At 40.6% G+C, this 16406-nt stretch overlaps 1 protein-coding gene across 5 annotated transcripts in view; it reads left to right on the top strand.

Annotated features, from left to right (window-relative positions):
• Positions 1 to 16406, top strand: part of ATP10D (ATPase phospholipid transporting 10D (putative)) — a 51511-nt gene that overhangs the window by 22932 nt on the left and 12173 nt on the right. For 4 of the 5 annotated variants that reach the window (XM_055797032.1, XM_027779341.2, XM_055797034.1 and 1 more), the window contains 8 exons: positions 479 to 610; positions 1465 to 1592; positions 1739 to 1991; positions 7935 to 8170; positions 8846 to 9034; positions 11121 to 11736; positions 13169 to 13278; positions 14152 to 14278. In XM_055797032.1, the coding sequence (XP_055653007.1) occupies positions 479 to 610; positions 1465 to 1592; positions 1739 to 1991; positions 7935 to 8170; positions 8846 to 9034; positions 11121 to 11736; positions 13169 to 13278; positions 14152 to 14278 (1791 nt within the window). The remainder of the gene's footprint in view (positions 1 to 478; positions 611 to 1464; positions 1593 to 1738; positions 1992 to 7934; positions 8171 to 8845; positions 9035 to 11120; positions 11737 to 13168; positions 13279 to 14151; positions 14279 to 16406) is intronic. The other variant, XM_055797033.1, reaches the window with a different exon arrangement.

Here is a 16406-nt window from a genome sequence, read left to right on the forward strand (position 1 = left end):
GCAATGGTAAACCCAGGTTTTGAAATGCACGTGGAGCTGCATAGCTTGATTAGGATTCTTTTTCTGGTCCAAAACTGAAGCTAGTGCTGTTGCTCAGTGTTGTGTATCAAAGGGTGGAGGTTTTTAAACTAATCAATATGATGTATACAACCAGATAGTTGTAATGCACGTGCAGGATTTTGTAGAAAGTAATAGAAATAATATAGAAAATATTAAGAATGAGATTGTTTCTTTAAGCAGGAATATTGTTGACAGTGTAAAAGTTGTTGTATACATCGCAGACTTTGGTTTAGCTTATTCAGTTTTGTTTAGGACAGATTTCATACATTGTAGGAGCAGTTAAGTTTGCTCATATTTATAATCTCTGTTCAAATATTAGCTAACGAAAATATCCTGTTTCCCAGAGCTTTAGAAATACAAAATATTTGTGATTCTGATACCTGCTATTGGAGAATTTCAACCTGTGTTGTGGTTACAGGTCATGAAACCAAAGCCATGCTGAATAATAGTGGCCCTCATTACAAGCGCAGTAAATTGGAAAGAAAAGTGAACACTGATATTCTGTGGTGTGTTCTGCTTCTAATCTTGATGTGTTTAACTGGTGCAATAGGTAAGTGAGTATCAGCAAACTCCTGCTGTTTTCCTTTCTCAGCTTACAATGCTTAGTGTTTTATTTTGGGGCTGATTCGTTCTAACAGCCCATCTCAGAAACTGCCTTTATCCATGCATAATTACCTAGCAGTTGATTGAGGATGCTGCTAGGTTTTAGATCATGTTGTCATGTTTAATCTGGATCGTGGTCAAGAAGTATGTTCCTGATGCAAGTTCTTAGGTCTGGAGCTGGTTTCTCTAATTGATTTCTCTTTTCTCTTACTAATTGCTCTTCAGAACTGTTTTCTCTTATGATTTTTCAGATAACATGAGATGCATGTATGGCATTGTGGGGAGAGACCTAATGTGACTAGAGCTGTAAGGACTTGGTGTATTAGGGATTGATTAAATAGTGAGCTTAAGTAAATCTAAACAGACTGGACTAACTTTTATGGCCAATCAAAAAGGTGTTTAAAGCATTTTAAAAATAAACTTCTTCAGGCTACACTTGATGATATGTTGACAGATTAACTAAAACCTGGACAGTGCATTTACAAAGGATAATGCAATTAATTGCCAGAGGTTGGGGGGGGAGCAAAGGGAAGGGGAGTGTTTATCTCAGTATTCCTTTAGTTCTGAGATATGCTGTGCAGATGTGCTGTTGATAGAAATGGCACATAAAGTATTTATTCATGTGTGCATTGATCTTTGATTAATTTTAATGGGGTTCCTGGTGAGGAGGAACTCAAAGAGGTAAAAAGGTAGTTTAAAAACTCAGAAAAGAACTGCAGTGTTAACAGCTAATGCCATGACCCTGAACTGTGATACAGTTTACATGCAACTGACTCACTTTATCTGGTTCTTGTTTTCAAGGACATGGAATTTGGTTAAGTAGATATTCGGAAATACCTTTTTTCAACATCCCTGAGTCAGATGGAAAATCGATCCCTCCAACATTAGCAGGGTTCAATATGTTCTGGACTATGATCATTTTATTACAGGTAACTTTGGTGTGCTTTGAACATGGGTCATATTCTGATCTCATTTATATCCTTGAAGTAACTCTTTGGCTTCAGTAGAGCTGCTTCATGTTTGTAACTGGCCAAAGAGTTTGGTTTTAGTTAATCCACATGTTTTATTTTGGTAGGTCTTGATCCCAATTTCACTCTATGTTTCAATTGAAATTGTCAAATTGGGACAAATCTATTTAATACAGAATGACATTGATTTTTACCATGAGAAAACAGACTCAACAATTCAATGTCGAGCATTGAATATTGCTGAAGACCTTGGCCAGATTCAGTATATCTTCTCTGACAAGACTGGAACCCTCACTGAAAATAAGATGGTTTTTCGGAGATGCAGCATTGCAGGACAGGAGTATTGCCATGAGGAAAATGGTAAGACACTAAATCATAATGTTCATAATGGGTCATTTTTCTCTTCTCAGAGAAGCTGAAAGTTTTGATTGGGGTCCAGTGGACTTCATGAGATTTGTGTAGCAATACACACTCAAGGAAGGTGTTAATTCAGACTGTTGCTGCTAATAGCCATGCATTTTTCCACATTACTTGAATCCATTTGTAGTGTCTTAGACTTCAAGGCTGTATGTAAGGTGCTGCTTTGCAGCTGGTTAAGTTCCAACATATTTGATACCACAAAAAAAATACTTTACTTGCTCTGGAAGAAGTCATGTCTACTGTGTTTTGCTTCTGTCCTTGGAATATTCAGAACCCAGAACACCAGAAAATTGCTCCAACTAGTCTTCCCCCTCCCCGTCTCTTTTTTAAAAATTTATTTTATTTTTATTTTTATTCAGCTAGAGTGCTAGCATTTTCAGCTTCAAACATCCTGTTGACTGCCATAGCAGTGTGCCACCTTTATGCAGTATACCTTAAGGTTCCAGTTCAACACACTGTTGCCCTTGAGGGTACAGTAATCCAAAATAAGTATTCTATGCTGAAGTCATAGAATCATAGAATGGTTTGGGTCGGTAGGGACCTTAAAGATCATCTAGTAACAACCTCCGTACCATGGGCAGGGACACTTTCCACTAGACCAGGCTGCTCGAAGCCCCATCCAGTCTGGCCTTGAACACTTCCAGGGATGGGGTGCCCACAGCTTCTGTGAGCAACCTGTTTCAGTGTCTCACCACCCTCACAGTAGAGAGTTTCTCTTTAATATCTAAATCTACCCTTTCTTAGTTTAAAGCCATTACCCCTTGTCCTATCATTGCATGCCCTTGTAAAAAGACTCTCTCCAGCTTTCTTGTAGGCCAGACTTGTTAAAGTCAGAGCTCTAACAGTAATGTTAGGGTACAAGTCAAGCAGATGTGTGTACATGTGTGTTAAGGCTGAAAAGATAAGTACATCCATCAGAAATAATGACTGTTGCATTCTTACTTGGATCTTACACACCTCTTTACTGATAGCCAAAAAGTCAAGGAGTGGCATAGTTGCTGCCTCAGTGTCTAATAGTGTGGCATCTTTCTATATACATTTCACGAGAGCCTGTTTGAAGCCTTCTGGGAGCCGGGAGAAGACACAACTCCAGACACAAGAGAAAATTGGGCAGTGACGTGAAGTCTTTGATTCAATTAGCTATTTATTAATTAGGTAAAACGACAAAGTTTTGATTACCATTACCGTATGTAAGTACTAGTGGCCGCAGACATGTGCCATTTTGCTGGTGAGCAATGCAAACATTCCATATGAGATCAGCTGTGAGGTGCTGACAGGTGGACCCAGGAAGTACAGCAGCATATTAAACCTGTCTAGTTTTGGTGGTTTCACTGCCAGATAGAACTGCTGACGATTGTGAGCAAAAGGCACACCCTGCTGGCCACAGCAATGAATCGGTTCAGCCCTTGTGTCAGAGGAGCAGATGGTTACAACCATTTTTACGGTAACCTCTACACATATTTTGAAAATCTCATTGTAAGGTGTCCAGCTTTGCATAATTATACCAGGAAGGATGATAACAGCAAAGAGTGAGGAAATATTTTTTAAGTTTTGAATTTGGTGAATGAACAACTTAAAAAGTAGAATATATTTTCAGAGCATTTCCTAAAGGAAGGAAGAGTATTTCAGAAGATCTAAACTGAAGAGCAGTGCAAATGATGTAGCTGTGGCTGATACAGGTGTCACTGTGCCACAGAAAGTATGTCTACAATGTACTTCTACTAGTTCGCTTAGAGTTATCTTCCAGAAATACTAGTGTGTTAATTATGTTCATAATTATTTCCTGCTGTGCCCTGTCTTACCTGGAGGGTAAGCATGTGCTTCTTCCTAACAAATCTAGAATATGGGAGCCCTGAAAATGGGTTTGAAAAATTTGGAGATCTTGTGCTTTAGTCCTGTTTTACATTTGTTCAGTTGCATAGAGCTGCTCTTTGCAAGGCCTCCTGCTGCATATAGTAAGAGCTGCAGTGCAAAACAGTAGAGTCTTTTGTATATAGGCTGCTTACTCTGTACATACATTTCTGTATTTATGTCTGTATTGTCCAGAGTAAAGGGATGCACATGAGTGAAGACACAACAGCAATGACTGTGATTCAGTATAATCCTGCATATAAGTGCTCCCATGCAGTGTTCTGTCTAAAGTAATGTGTGCCTCTTGCAACGTGGGAGCAGAGCAGTGTGGTGCTATAAGAGATGCCACATAGCAGTTGCCAGCAGTGGGTAACACATTTGAATAAATTGGGAAGAGCCACTGAAGGGTCCTGTTTATGCTGTCGGCATGTTTTCCCTGAAAAACCCAGTCAAATCACCCTCCGATCCAGCAGGACTGTTCAGTGAAGTGTCCCTGTAACAGGACACTGACAAACTGATCGGGCACAAAGGTCTCGGCTTTTCTGGGGCACTGAGAGGCAGATTAAACAGTAGGAGTCAAGAAAATCTTCACTCCTCCTTTCACTTGACATGAAATTGTCAGAATGCAGGCTTCTTAGCAGTCTGGGAGCATGGTGGAATGGGCATGTGTTGTCCAAACCTGCTTCTATAACCATGTACTAAGTCACTGTTGCTGCTTTCTAGTTGTGATATGAAAAGGAGGGGTGGAGGGGTGGAAATCCTCTCAACCCCAGGTGTTTGTTCTGTCTATTAGCACCCCAGGAAAGCAGAGACCCTTGTGCCTGACCAGCCTGTCAGCGTCCCATTACAGGGACCCTTCACTGAATGGTCCCACTGGATCGGAGGGCGATTCGACTGCCTTGTTCAGCAAAACACACCAACAGCATCAGGGGGACCCCTCAGTGGGTCTCCCCACTTTATTTGAATGTGATACCCACTGCCGGCAACTGCTAGCGCCCACAAAGGACTAACACTAACAGTTTACAGAATAACACTATTATAAAATTATGACAAGTTAAGGTTGGTGATTGCTGGTGATAGGGGCTGTCTGCAGAAACAAGCTTGAAATGATACACTACCAAACTGTATACAACCAGAACCTTAACTAACTCATTCTGGCTGTCACTAATTATGTAGCATGCATGAGTCAAAGTTCTTAGCCAGTAGGCATCCCTGTGGGGGGACAAGGCAGATTCAGCCCGTTGACTGATCCCAGAAGTTACGATGGGATCTTCCTCTCTCTTCTCCCCTCATCTGTCCACTTCTTATATACTTATAGTATATTGTTCATCATACACAGGACGGGTTACAAATTTCTCACTTCTAATGCAAATAGTACGCATCCTCAGATAGCGCTGCTGAAGTTCTCTGCTAACTGCGCATGCTCCTCAAGCGGGGTTTTGCCCTCTTTTGGGGGGGGGACATTTGAGTTGGAGGTCGTGATGTCCCACTACCGCTATTATCTTTGTTCTATTTTCAACTAATTTTCTGTTGATGTCAGTGGATTGCAACACTTCATCATCCTGTTTCCTCTCATAGCCAGAACTTTCCTCACTTGAAGGCTTCTTTCTGTGTAACTTAGGTAATGGTGTTCTTGTCACTGCCTGTTCTCACGCTCCCCAGGGCTGACTCCCTTGATTAGAAGTCCCATCATTCATGACAACTTTAGAGTGAGTCAGCTTGACCTAGCTTTGTGAACACTGAATCAGAGTGGGTAATCCAGGAGTTTAGACAACAATTCCCCCTGCCCTGGACTTATTTCCATCCAGGACTAGTCCATTTCCGTCACATTTAGGTGGAGCTTGAGTGACTCTAGTCATACGTATGGTTGTTACTAACTGGTATCACATGCCCAGTGAGGTGTAGCGGTATCTTGGAGGCAGGTAACTTTGGGAGGGAGGTGTGCGTGTTAGTATTGCAATGAGATGATTTCAATCTGAGGGAAATCATTTCACCACAATGGTTGGCTCAGCCAGGGACATCTCATGGATTCTTCACGTGACAACTGGTATGCAGCTTATCAGCTGTGTGGTGCCATCAAGTGCCTGTTCCTTCAGGGAGCCGACAGAGCATGGCTGCAGGGTCTCCACTCCGCTCTGTCATCATCACTCTCATCAGCATGTGCTGAGCTGGCAGGATGCTTGGGGAACTGTGGTGATGTAGATTCTGTGCATGCCAACCATCTTGAAGGCGATAGCTGTATTTTACCCTAAAAAATCCTCTCTATAATACTATGCTTCTCTTAGGACCCAATTTTTCTCTAATTCCCTCCCTCAAGGTGATTTTCCCACACTAGTAAAAGGGATCAATATCATATGTGGGATATTCTGTTTGGTAGTTGTGGAGAGCCACCATTTGTTATGTCCCCACCTATCTTATATTTTAAAAGAACTACGTTATTAAATTGATGTTGACGTCAGGGAGGTGGCCTGCCAAGGGACGTGTAAGCTCTGCTTTCCTTGGGCTCATCAGAATGGCAGGATGAGGGACAGGGGGCTTTCATTTACATTCCAGAAAGAGAAGACAACAGGAAATAAGGAGAACTTAGGCTAGCAAATCTCGTAGTTCATTTCCTGAACATAGCTATGCTCCTGCACTTGGGCTAGGAGGAAAAGGGCTCACATAATAAACCCATTTCCATCTCCCTTTGAGCGCCAGAGCTGGGGACTCTGAACTGCTGTTAGGTTTCCTGCTCACATAAAACAGAATAATACCCCACTTTTCAGTTTTCCTGTACAGTAGTTGCCACTTTAATGAAGAAAAAATAGGGAATTAGTGGAGTTGCAGATGTCTATATGTTAATACTGTTTTTTTTCCTAGGATGCCATCGTTTTTATTCACATTTTAATGAAATAAATAGGTAATGCACAGCTCTTGGAACGGTTTTCCCATGTCATCTGTGGATGCAGATGTTGAACGGCTAGTATATGCTCATTGCATGCTATTTTCACAGTGACGGGTAAAAACATGAAAGCTGAATAGTGTACAGTGACCTGGCCTTGCCTGAATTGAGATTGCAACTTCTTGCATGTGATTCAACGCTGTTCCAGAACTGCAGTGCAAACGCTGGGATTTGTTCTTAACAGGCACATGATAGCATAGGCGTGTTTTCCTTTGCTACATTACTGATCTTCCTAGTTGGATTTGGGGCAGAAAACTGCATTTATGTCTTTGGTGCAAAGGTGTTAGACATGTAAGTTTTATTGTTAAAACCTGATTTTCAGTTAAATACTCAGGAAGTGTATATGTGTGTGTGATGGGGTTTCCAATACAGAAATTATAAACACAGTCTCAGTGAGTTCCTGCTAGAAGCTGTGCTTGTCAAACCGCTGGCATACAGTCCTTGATCCATCATAAAATAATTAGGCTAGAAAACATATCAGGAGATAATCTGGTCCCATTTCTCTGGCCTAAGGCAGAGTTGTTGCTCTCGTTCTTTATGAATGGGTTTTTTTTGTTTCTTCAAGACCTCCAGTGATGGCCAATTCACTGCTTTCTCAGACATTGTTTTAGTACGTCATGTCTGCTCTGGCAGAAATTTTGCTGATACCTAGCCTGAGTTTGTCTTGGGCCATTGTGATTTCTGATATCCACAGTGCACATAGAAAACAGGCTATTTTCCTTTCTCTATACAATTGCCCTTCGTGTACTTGAAGAATGTTATTTGACTTCTATCAATGTGGCCTTCTGGAAGCTGTGTAATTCCACCTTATTTTACTGTTTCCATGCAGCTCATGTTGTCTAGTATACTGGTAATTCTTGCTCCCTCTTCTGGATTCACTCTAGTGGAGTGTTGCTCTTGAAGTCCGGTGTCCCAAACAAGAAGTCAGTGTGATGGCTTGTTACATGTTTTATTTTTCACAAATGGTGGATTAATCTTAACTATATACTGAGTTCCTTACTTAAAAATTTTGTTTCTTGAGCCTCCAGGCAGTATTCTAGACAAGTTTCTTTTTGTTCGTGGAACACTTAATTTTGTTTCCTTTTCCATAGCAAAGAGGTTGGAATCGTATCAAGAGATGGATTCAGAAGATGAGGATTCAGCTGATCGTCATTGTGGCTCTTTGACCCATATGTCAAAATGGCAGGGGCACAACTGCAGAGACGTGAATGAACCTTTGAACAGAAAGTCTTTGAATCAGTTGTCTTGTAGTTACCCTGCATTAGGAGGGGAAGATGGAGCAGGCAATTTTCCCCACTCAGGACCTCTTGCTTTCAGCAGCCCCATTGTAAGTAAAAGCTGTTAGTTTTGATGCTAAATTTCTGACATAGTTAATGAAGGAATATCTTTTTACTCCTGTTTGATCAGAGTGCTTGTCATTTAAATAATCCTTCCTCTCTTCCATCAAAACCAGTGCCTCCCAGGTTTCTTGGCTACGTCCTATTTGCAGCTGACATTGTCAGACGTTCATTGGGTTGTGAAGGTGTATGCTTTTGTTCTTGCTACTGTGAGTCCATGATCACTCCAGCTAAAATGACCAGCTTCATCTCAATAACAGTTTGTTCTTTTGATTTAAGAGGTTTCTAGCATTTTCTTTAGTTTTTAATAGAAAATATCTATGTGACCGATATTTATTGGAGGCTATGAGAGGTAAAAACTCTGCTTCTGGACCGAGAAGTGTCTAAATAGCATTCCTCATACTTAACCTCTGTTGAAGTGTCTATGAACTAAGACTTTGCTGTTGACCTGTCTGGGCATGAAGTTTGACATTTCCAATGGACTAGCACAAGGCAGTGAGGACACCAGAGTGTTCCTCTTATTTCCTAGTACAACCAACTGACAGACAGCATCTGACAGGAGGGAAGTTGAATGAGGTTCTACACTTCATCTGTAACTGATTTAACTTCCAGAGATGAGATAAAGTTTATATCCTAATGGACAGTTTTGTTCACTTCATCAATAGGAAACAGATGTTGTACCAGACACCCAACTGCTAGAGAAGTTCAGTCAAATTTCTTCTGATTCCTATCAACGATCAAAAGAAGCAAGCGGCAAGTTATCTTTGGAGACAATGTACATCACTGACTTCTTTCTTGCTCTGGCAATCTGTAATACTGTTGTAGTTTCAGTCCCCAATCAACCACGTCAGAAGGTAAGAAGGCCTTATTTTTGGCTATTTGGCCTTATTCATAAATAAACAAGCTCTCTTGGGTTTGATTTCAAAAGAAAAAAACAACTAACTGACATACCTTCTCTCCTCTATTGATTTGTCCAGTTAGAAAGAAGGGAATTACTATAAACCCACGGGATGCAATGAGTCAATGTGTGATATAATGCTGGTACAATTTTTCCAGTGCAGAAAAATTTAGCTTCAATATTTCTGCTTCTGTGTGTAGATTGCTCTTAACTTCTACAAGAAAAATTTTGAGATCAAATTGCAGTTGTGATTATTTTTTTTTTGTCTGTATTGTAGTTATGCTTTTCAGAAAGTGCATAGCTTCCTTTTAAGAGTACACAACCACTCAGGTTATCTTTACAAATACGTTATTGTTGGCTGAAAGATAAGAATAATCTCAGAAGACTCCCAGAATATTGGAACTGAGAATGCTTTTACCTGTTCCCTGACTACTCAAATAGAGTTTCAGAAAAAGTATGAAAGATCAACTTCTGTATGTGTAATAATCTGAAGAAAAAATGCTTTGCAGTATGACATAAAGTGGTCTCATCTTGAATGTACAGTGCATTTGCTAGACTGTCCTAGTTTAATGGTTTGTAGTGTGTTTTAAGTCTTCCTGAGACCACTTACTGTTTTCAGAGCACACAACCTAACATCTTTTTAGATACCATCTTTTTCAAATATTTTTTTTTTCGGGGTAGGATTTTCATAACCCCATCTTTTACCAATTTTGACTGTCTTGCAAGATAGTTCCCAAGTTCAGCTTTGGTTTCCTTCCTCCCCCATTCCCTGGTTTCCATTTGTTGACTGTGTCTTTTGAAACAAATGTTTGACATGTGCAGGACTAGGTTTTGGTCTCCATCTAGACAATGAACCTACAACCATGGCTGAAGACATTCCCCAAAGATATCAATTCTGTGGAGTATAAGGTACCTCCTTTGTATAAATAAGCCTGGTATCTTAATGTGCTTTCAGGCATTCCCAGAAAGCACACTAGGCAGCCTACATGTCCATGTGTGGATGAGGCAGCTGTGTTCACAGTTACTAATCAGCCATTCCTCAAAGGTGACATAGAAAAAAAAAATGTTGCCTGTTTAGGGAATAATATTTCTGGATGACTTGCTAGCAGGGGAGAAGCTCCAGGATCTACCAGGTAGGTAGGTTGGGAAGGGCAATGTGATGTACCACGATGTTTCTGAGTTCATGATTAGGGAATGAAGTGAAAGCTCGAGGCAGTGAAAGGGTGCAGTGTTAGTGTTGCCTTAGGGAGAGGTGATGAAGGGACGTTCCTAGTTTCTATTTACATAGTACTGAATGGAGACATTCAAACTTAGGTGCAGTTGTAGTAGAACTGAAGTCAGTGTCTGTCTTTATGCTTTTCAGTGGCAAAGGGGAGAACGTGCTTCCTGGTGGTAGCTCATTTGTAACTCTTCACCAGGAATGAGAAATTAATGTCAGCATTGCATGGCTTGTTCCTTGTTTGTAAGCTGTTAGCTGCCTAACGGTTCTGAGTAACAATATGCCAATTATTTTATAACATTGATGAGAGAGGAACTGTCTTCTGTTTTAAATCCAGGCATTAAAATTTTTTGGTAAGGTACTGTATTTTTAACAGTACTTGTAGCTAGTTACTGTGAGGGGTATGGAGTTGGTTTATTTTTCACAAGTATCTTGCCAATTCAGAACAAGAATTTAAGTGTTTAGTTCATTTGCCACAATTTTTAAAGGTCATAATGTCGTACTGTTTCACTGCTGAAAAAGTTCTAGAGAGAAGTATTACATGGAGTCATGAATCGGACCTGGAATGCATACGTTTTTCACATCTGAAGTATTTTTACAGTTCTTTTGGTCTGAACAATGAAGGTCTTACAAAAGCTGTTTAGTATGCTCATATGGTTATATGTTTAATTGAGCTGGCCATCTTTAATACAAGCAATCAAACTCTTAGTAAATTTTAAAATATGACATTCATTAAGGAACGGACATAGTTTGTAAACTGTCCTTCTTTAGTGTAATAAAATATAAAGAATTTAACGTAAATGCTTTAACTCTTTTGTTCCAGATGAGGCACTCTTCGCTGGGTAGGATGCCTATTAAATCACTTGAGGAAATCAGGCAGATGTTCCAGAGGTTATCAGTTCGGAGACTAAGTTCTTCCCCACCTCCAAGTGTGAAAGAGTCATCATCTGAAAGCCCCAGTAGTTTTGTGCGCAAACTGTCTATTTTCAGAATGAAACTGGCTTCACCTGCTTTGAATGGAGCTGCTCAAAGGGCTGCTGAGCCTCACCATACTAACAGCCCAGAAAATTCCAAAGTGCCTCAGGAACTAGATACAGTGAAGGTAGTTGCTGGCTGTGAACACAACAGTGCTGCATCATCTATTGAATTGTCTCCCCTACCTAAAATATGTTACGAAGCTGAGAGTCCAGATGAAGCTGCCTTGGTTCATGCTGCTAGGGCTTATAAATGTATTTTACGGTCGAGGACTCCAGATCAAGTAACTGTGGACTTCACAGGTCTGGGATCTTTAACATTTCAGCTTTTGCATATCCTGCCTTTTGATTCAGTTCGGAAAAGGATGTCAGTGGTGGTTCGGCATCCGGTCTCCAACAAAGTGGTGGTGTTCACAAAAGGTGCAGACTCAGTCATGATGGATTTGTTGAGAACTGCATCTGAAGGTATCTGTAGAACTTTGCTCATCTTTGTCATTTTTCAGTATGAACACATGGCCTGATTCATGACAAGAGACAAGCAGCCAAAGCAGAACTAGTATCTGTGAATAGTTCCTTTAGGGAACCCAGAAAAGCAGTATGGCTTTTCACCTAGATATGTCTGTGCTCTGTGCTGGTGTGCGAACTGAGAGGAGAGAAGCAGCTGTTATTCGAAGGATTTAGTGTTGTCTAGGCAGACCCTTTGGAGCCAACTGAAGTATTTTCAATTATAAAGTAAGGGCATCTGCTTGAATAGTTGGCTTCTGCTACACAGTGAGAGTTGTTTATTAGAATGAGATACTTTCTAGCCTTTACCTATTTTAGTGTTTCTGAGTTTTTGGAGAGAGGTATCGGTAGCAGGTATCACCTATCAGTGTTTTTTGAGTTGTGGGATTTTTTTCCTTTGACTTATTTCTGTGTTTCTAGATGGAATAGTAATAGCGGTAAAGTTGTGTGGTGCCTCCTGCTGAGCCCTGTTGTTCGGGGGTAAACGTTTTTGAATGGGCCACAGGAAGGATGCACCCTGTTGTTTAAGCGCCGATTTATTTATGCACTGTAGCAAATTTTTTAACTGAAGGCAGTAAAGAGAAAGTGTTCTCTGTGTATGTTAGAAATAAATACCTAAATATATTTAAATTCAGAAGGATTTGGTTTTTAATAGTTTGGAAAGTAACATAAAGGAATTCTTTTTAAAGGCTTGCTTCTGCAAAAAGGAGTTTGGTTTGTATGTTCCATGGCTGGCTGATCTCAGTGAGGAAGACGGGTATTTCTAATTCCATGGGTGGATTTTAACTTACCCAGTGTTATAGCCATCTAAAGTCTAGACAAAAAACCTCTGTAGGCCATGGGCCAGAAACAGTACCTCCAAAATCTGTTGTCTTACTAGGGGGTTAATTTCATATCTGGAGGTGCCTCTCCTTACTTTGTTTCTCAAGGTAGACTTGGAACCTAACTTCTACATGTCCAAAGTTAGGTGAGTTGAATGCCTGTCGGAATAGACCACTCCGTAACAGTTATTTTTAAAAAAGCTTTTCTGCGACTGCCCTTTTAGCTCCCTCCTACTAGACCAGTGACAGTAAAGCTGCTTGAGTGTCTGTAGCCCAGTACATTTTAGAAAGTAACTTTGGTTTAGAAAAATATTTTGATACACTAGTGACATCTAAAGATATATCAGTACCAGATGGGTTCCCCCTCACTGCTTGTACAGACTGGTGCGCTGCATGCCCACTGTAGATACAGCCACAGTATGTTGTGCAAACATGAAGATACATTCATAGTTAAAATAAAACCTGTTGACATTTTGGTATTTTTAAAATTTATTTAGACCTTCAAAAATTTCCACTAAATTTAGCCTAAGAATGCATATATTAATTTGCTTTCTTTGCTTTTTGTGTGATAGTAGGTACTAGTTGTTCAGAAATGGAACAAAAGGAGATTAAAGAGAGAACTCAGAAGCATTTGGATGACTATGCCAGAAGAGGACTACGCACTCTGTGTATTGCTAAGAAGGTATTCCTTTTAATACATATTTTTAAGAATGTGTACAGTCTGTGACCAACCTGAGTGGTATCATCAATGGAGCAGACATCACCACTTCTGAACAGATGCTTCTGTTGCCACATTTTGTTTATCCTTATGCTCTTTCAGGAGGAATTTGTAAGTTGACCCAAATTTCTGACTTCTGTTAGATTGCCATAGTTATTGTCAATTTAGGATTAATAGCCTAATTCTAAAACAGGGGGTGTCAAATAGCCTGTTTTTTCTTCAAGAGTCCTGAGCAGGTTGTCTTGTGTTAAACTTACCCTGGCTGGAATTACAGACACAGAAAACAAATGAAGTCAGACCTGTTCTATTGGGTTTCACAGTTTGTAGTGTTAGAAGCTTTGGATGAAAAACTTCAGTGATGTTTTGAGATCCCATTTTAAATTCAAAGCTGCTCAGAAGTAAAATTCCTTAGGGATTGAAACAGGCAAGAAACCTCTTTACGAAGCCTTATGCAAAGTGAAAGTACAGGCTGTGTAGCTGTAGAGTCATCAAACTGTACACAGCTGCGCGGTGATTCTGTGGCTGTGTCAATGCCGCAATTAAAGAGTGGTAAGGAGAGTTATACTGTGCTTATTGGCCTACCTACCTTCCGTCTAAGTGGAAATTTGTCAGGTGGCTCCAGGGACCTGCAGGGTGCTGGTGATAATCTGACTTGTGAAGCCTGGCAAAGTAATCTTACACTATGAATGCTGTACTGAATCAAGGCATGTTAAGTGATGCACTGCCAGGGCTGCGCTTCTGGGTTCAGTATGGACATATGGGACAGCAGAAGTAACTGTGAGGTGCCTTTGAAAACACAATGTAGATATATGCCGTATGTTTTCTCTTCCTCTGTAGGTGATGAGTGATGCAGAATACGCAGAGTGGTTAAATCATCATTTTTTAGCGGAAACGAGTATTGACAATAGGGAGGAGCTGCTGCTTGAATCTGCCATCAGGCTTGAGACTGAACTGACTTTGCTCGGTAGGTATAAAATACTGTTAACTCCCAGGAAACTGCTTATGATGTTCATAATTGAAATTTACCTGCAGAGAGCTGTGCTAACCTCACTTTGTGTAACACATAGCTTTCTACAGACCTAGAATTTATTGCCACTCCTGAATTTTCATAAATCATGCTGGTAAGATTGTACTAGTAAAACACACTGAAGACAGCTAGTGCTCTTCTGTTGTTTGTAAAGGGTAAAGTTTTACTGATTTATCTTTTTTTAATTTTTTTAATTTTGTGGTAACTAGAGTTTTTAAGTGTCATCATAATAAGTATGTGAAGTGGTAATAACAACTCACAGACCTGTGTGGGCAGACATTCACAGGGATCCCACTTCTGCGCATGTTTCCATCATTGTTGCATTTGTGGCACAGCAGGTGTGCTTGTGCTCTGTTCTACTGTAATAACGTGGAGAATAATAATGTTAGGTGTGCTTTTGCAGGAACCATTCCTCTGATGGTGATTGGTCTGTGCAGAAATGGGGAGGCCAAAACCAAATGAAAGACGTTTACTGTAGATGTTTAAAAGGTAAACTGCAGGCAGTCTGGGAGAATAGCCCTAGAGGACTGTCCAGCAAATTAACGCTTGGAAAACAAAGTGACTGTGGTGGTAAAGGCAGCTTATGCTATAGGTGAAGAGGGACAAATCCTGTTACGTGGAAAGGTGTTACTTCCCTTATTTTGTGCCACATCTGATCAGAAAAAATGCCATAAACTTTGATACTAAAAGGAATTCTGGGATTACTGCCTTCAGTTTCTACGGAGAAGGCGGAGCAGTGCTGCTGTAGTTTTAAGGGATGAGTGGCTTATACAGGTACCCGTTTGTACTGGAGTCAGCAGAGGCAAGTCTAGTTGCTGTGGAGACTTGCTGTCCTCCAGGCCAAGGCATTTTTTTGTCTCGTGTCTCTGTTAAGACAGTAAGCAATATGGGTTCGCCCTAACATTAAATGGGAGTGAGAATAAGAAGGATAAATGGCTTCATACTACCAAGATGCTTGTTTTCAGTACCTCTGCTAGCTTAGTTAGCTCTGCCTGGGGCCATATGTACATTGTGATCTACAGAGTAGAAGTCATTGCAGCACCTCTCGTTCTGCCTCTTTGAGCCTTCCTTTGCTTTCTTAGTAAACGTTACCTGTTGTAGCTGCAGCTGTAACTTTGACTGTCCTCTTAGGACTGAGAAATGGAAGACTTTGTCCTCAAAGAACAACAAGCAAAAATTCAAATTATCTCAGTATTGCCAGAATCATGGAGGACAGCAGTGGTTTGTAGTCCACTGCACAGGCAGGTATAAAATCCATATGAATATATATAAAGCCTCAGGCCTTTATTTGAATGGAAATCTGTTTCTGGAAAGAATAGTCCTAACGTGCAGTACCTAAGAAAGCACAGCTCTGGATCTCAGCAGGATACATGTTGAAGCTGGCTTCTGTTGTACTACAAACTGAGCAAGTACTTCAGAAGGAGTATATAAGTATATAGAGTGTCCAAGCTGAAACAACATTTTTCTCTCTTCTCTCAAAGAAGCTTGCATCAAGTAGATCCCAGCATCTTCCTTCCTGCCTCTTCTGTTGACTTGCATCAAAATGGAGGCAGTGCAGAGCAGGGATCTGGAGGTTTTCATCTTCCCGGTGACCAGAGGCAATGAGCTCTGTGCAATGTTGGCAGTTGCTTTATTGAAAAAAATTGCTGTAGTGTCAGAAATCTGCTTCTATCCCCATATGACAGTCAGTGCTTTAGATATAAATTGCTAATTAGAGTCCCACACTAGAAACATGCTAGAAGGGAAAACACTGGTTTGAATTTTTGCATTTGGCTTTCAGAATGAACCTAGCTGCAACTGGCTGAAATTTAATTCCAAGAAACTCTTAGCCTGAGAATCCCACAGGCCAAACCATGTGGCTTGGTTGTGATTTAGTACCATTTGTGTTGTGAAAAAGCCTTGACAATGTCCTGTATTGTAGTAGATCACTGGCACTGCAGCTTTTCAGAGATGTTCTACTTTATGCTGATGTTGTGTTACCTCAGTGTGACCAGAATAGAAGATTTTTTTTAAGCTGGTTTTAGGGACACAGGTCTGCCTGTTGCGCACACCAGAGAAGACGATA

The sequence above is a fragment of the Falco peregrinus genome, chromosome 2, assembly GCF_023634155.1.
Source record: "Falco peregrinus isolate bFalPer1 chromosome 2, bFalPer1.pri, whole genome shotgun sequence".
In the NCBI taxonomy this organism is placed as follows: domain Eukaryota; kingdom Metazoa; phylum Chordata; class Aves; order Falconiformes; family Falconidae; genus Falco; species Falco peregrinus.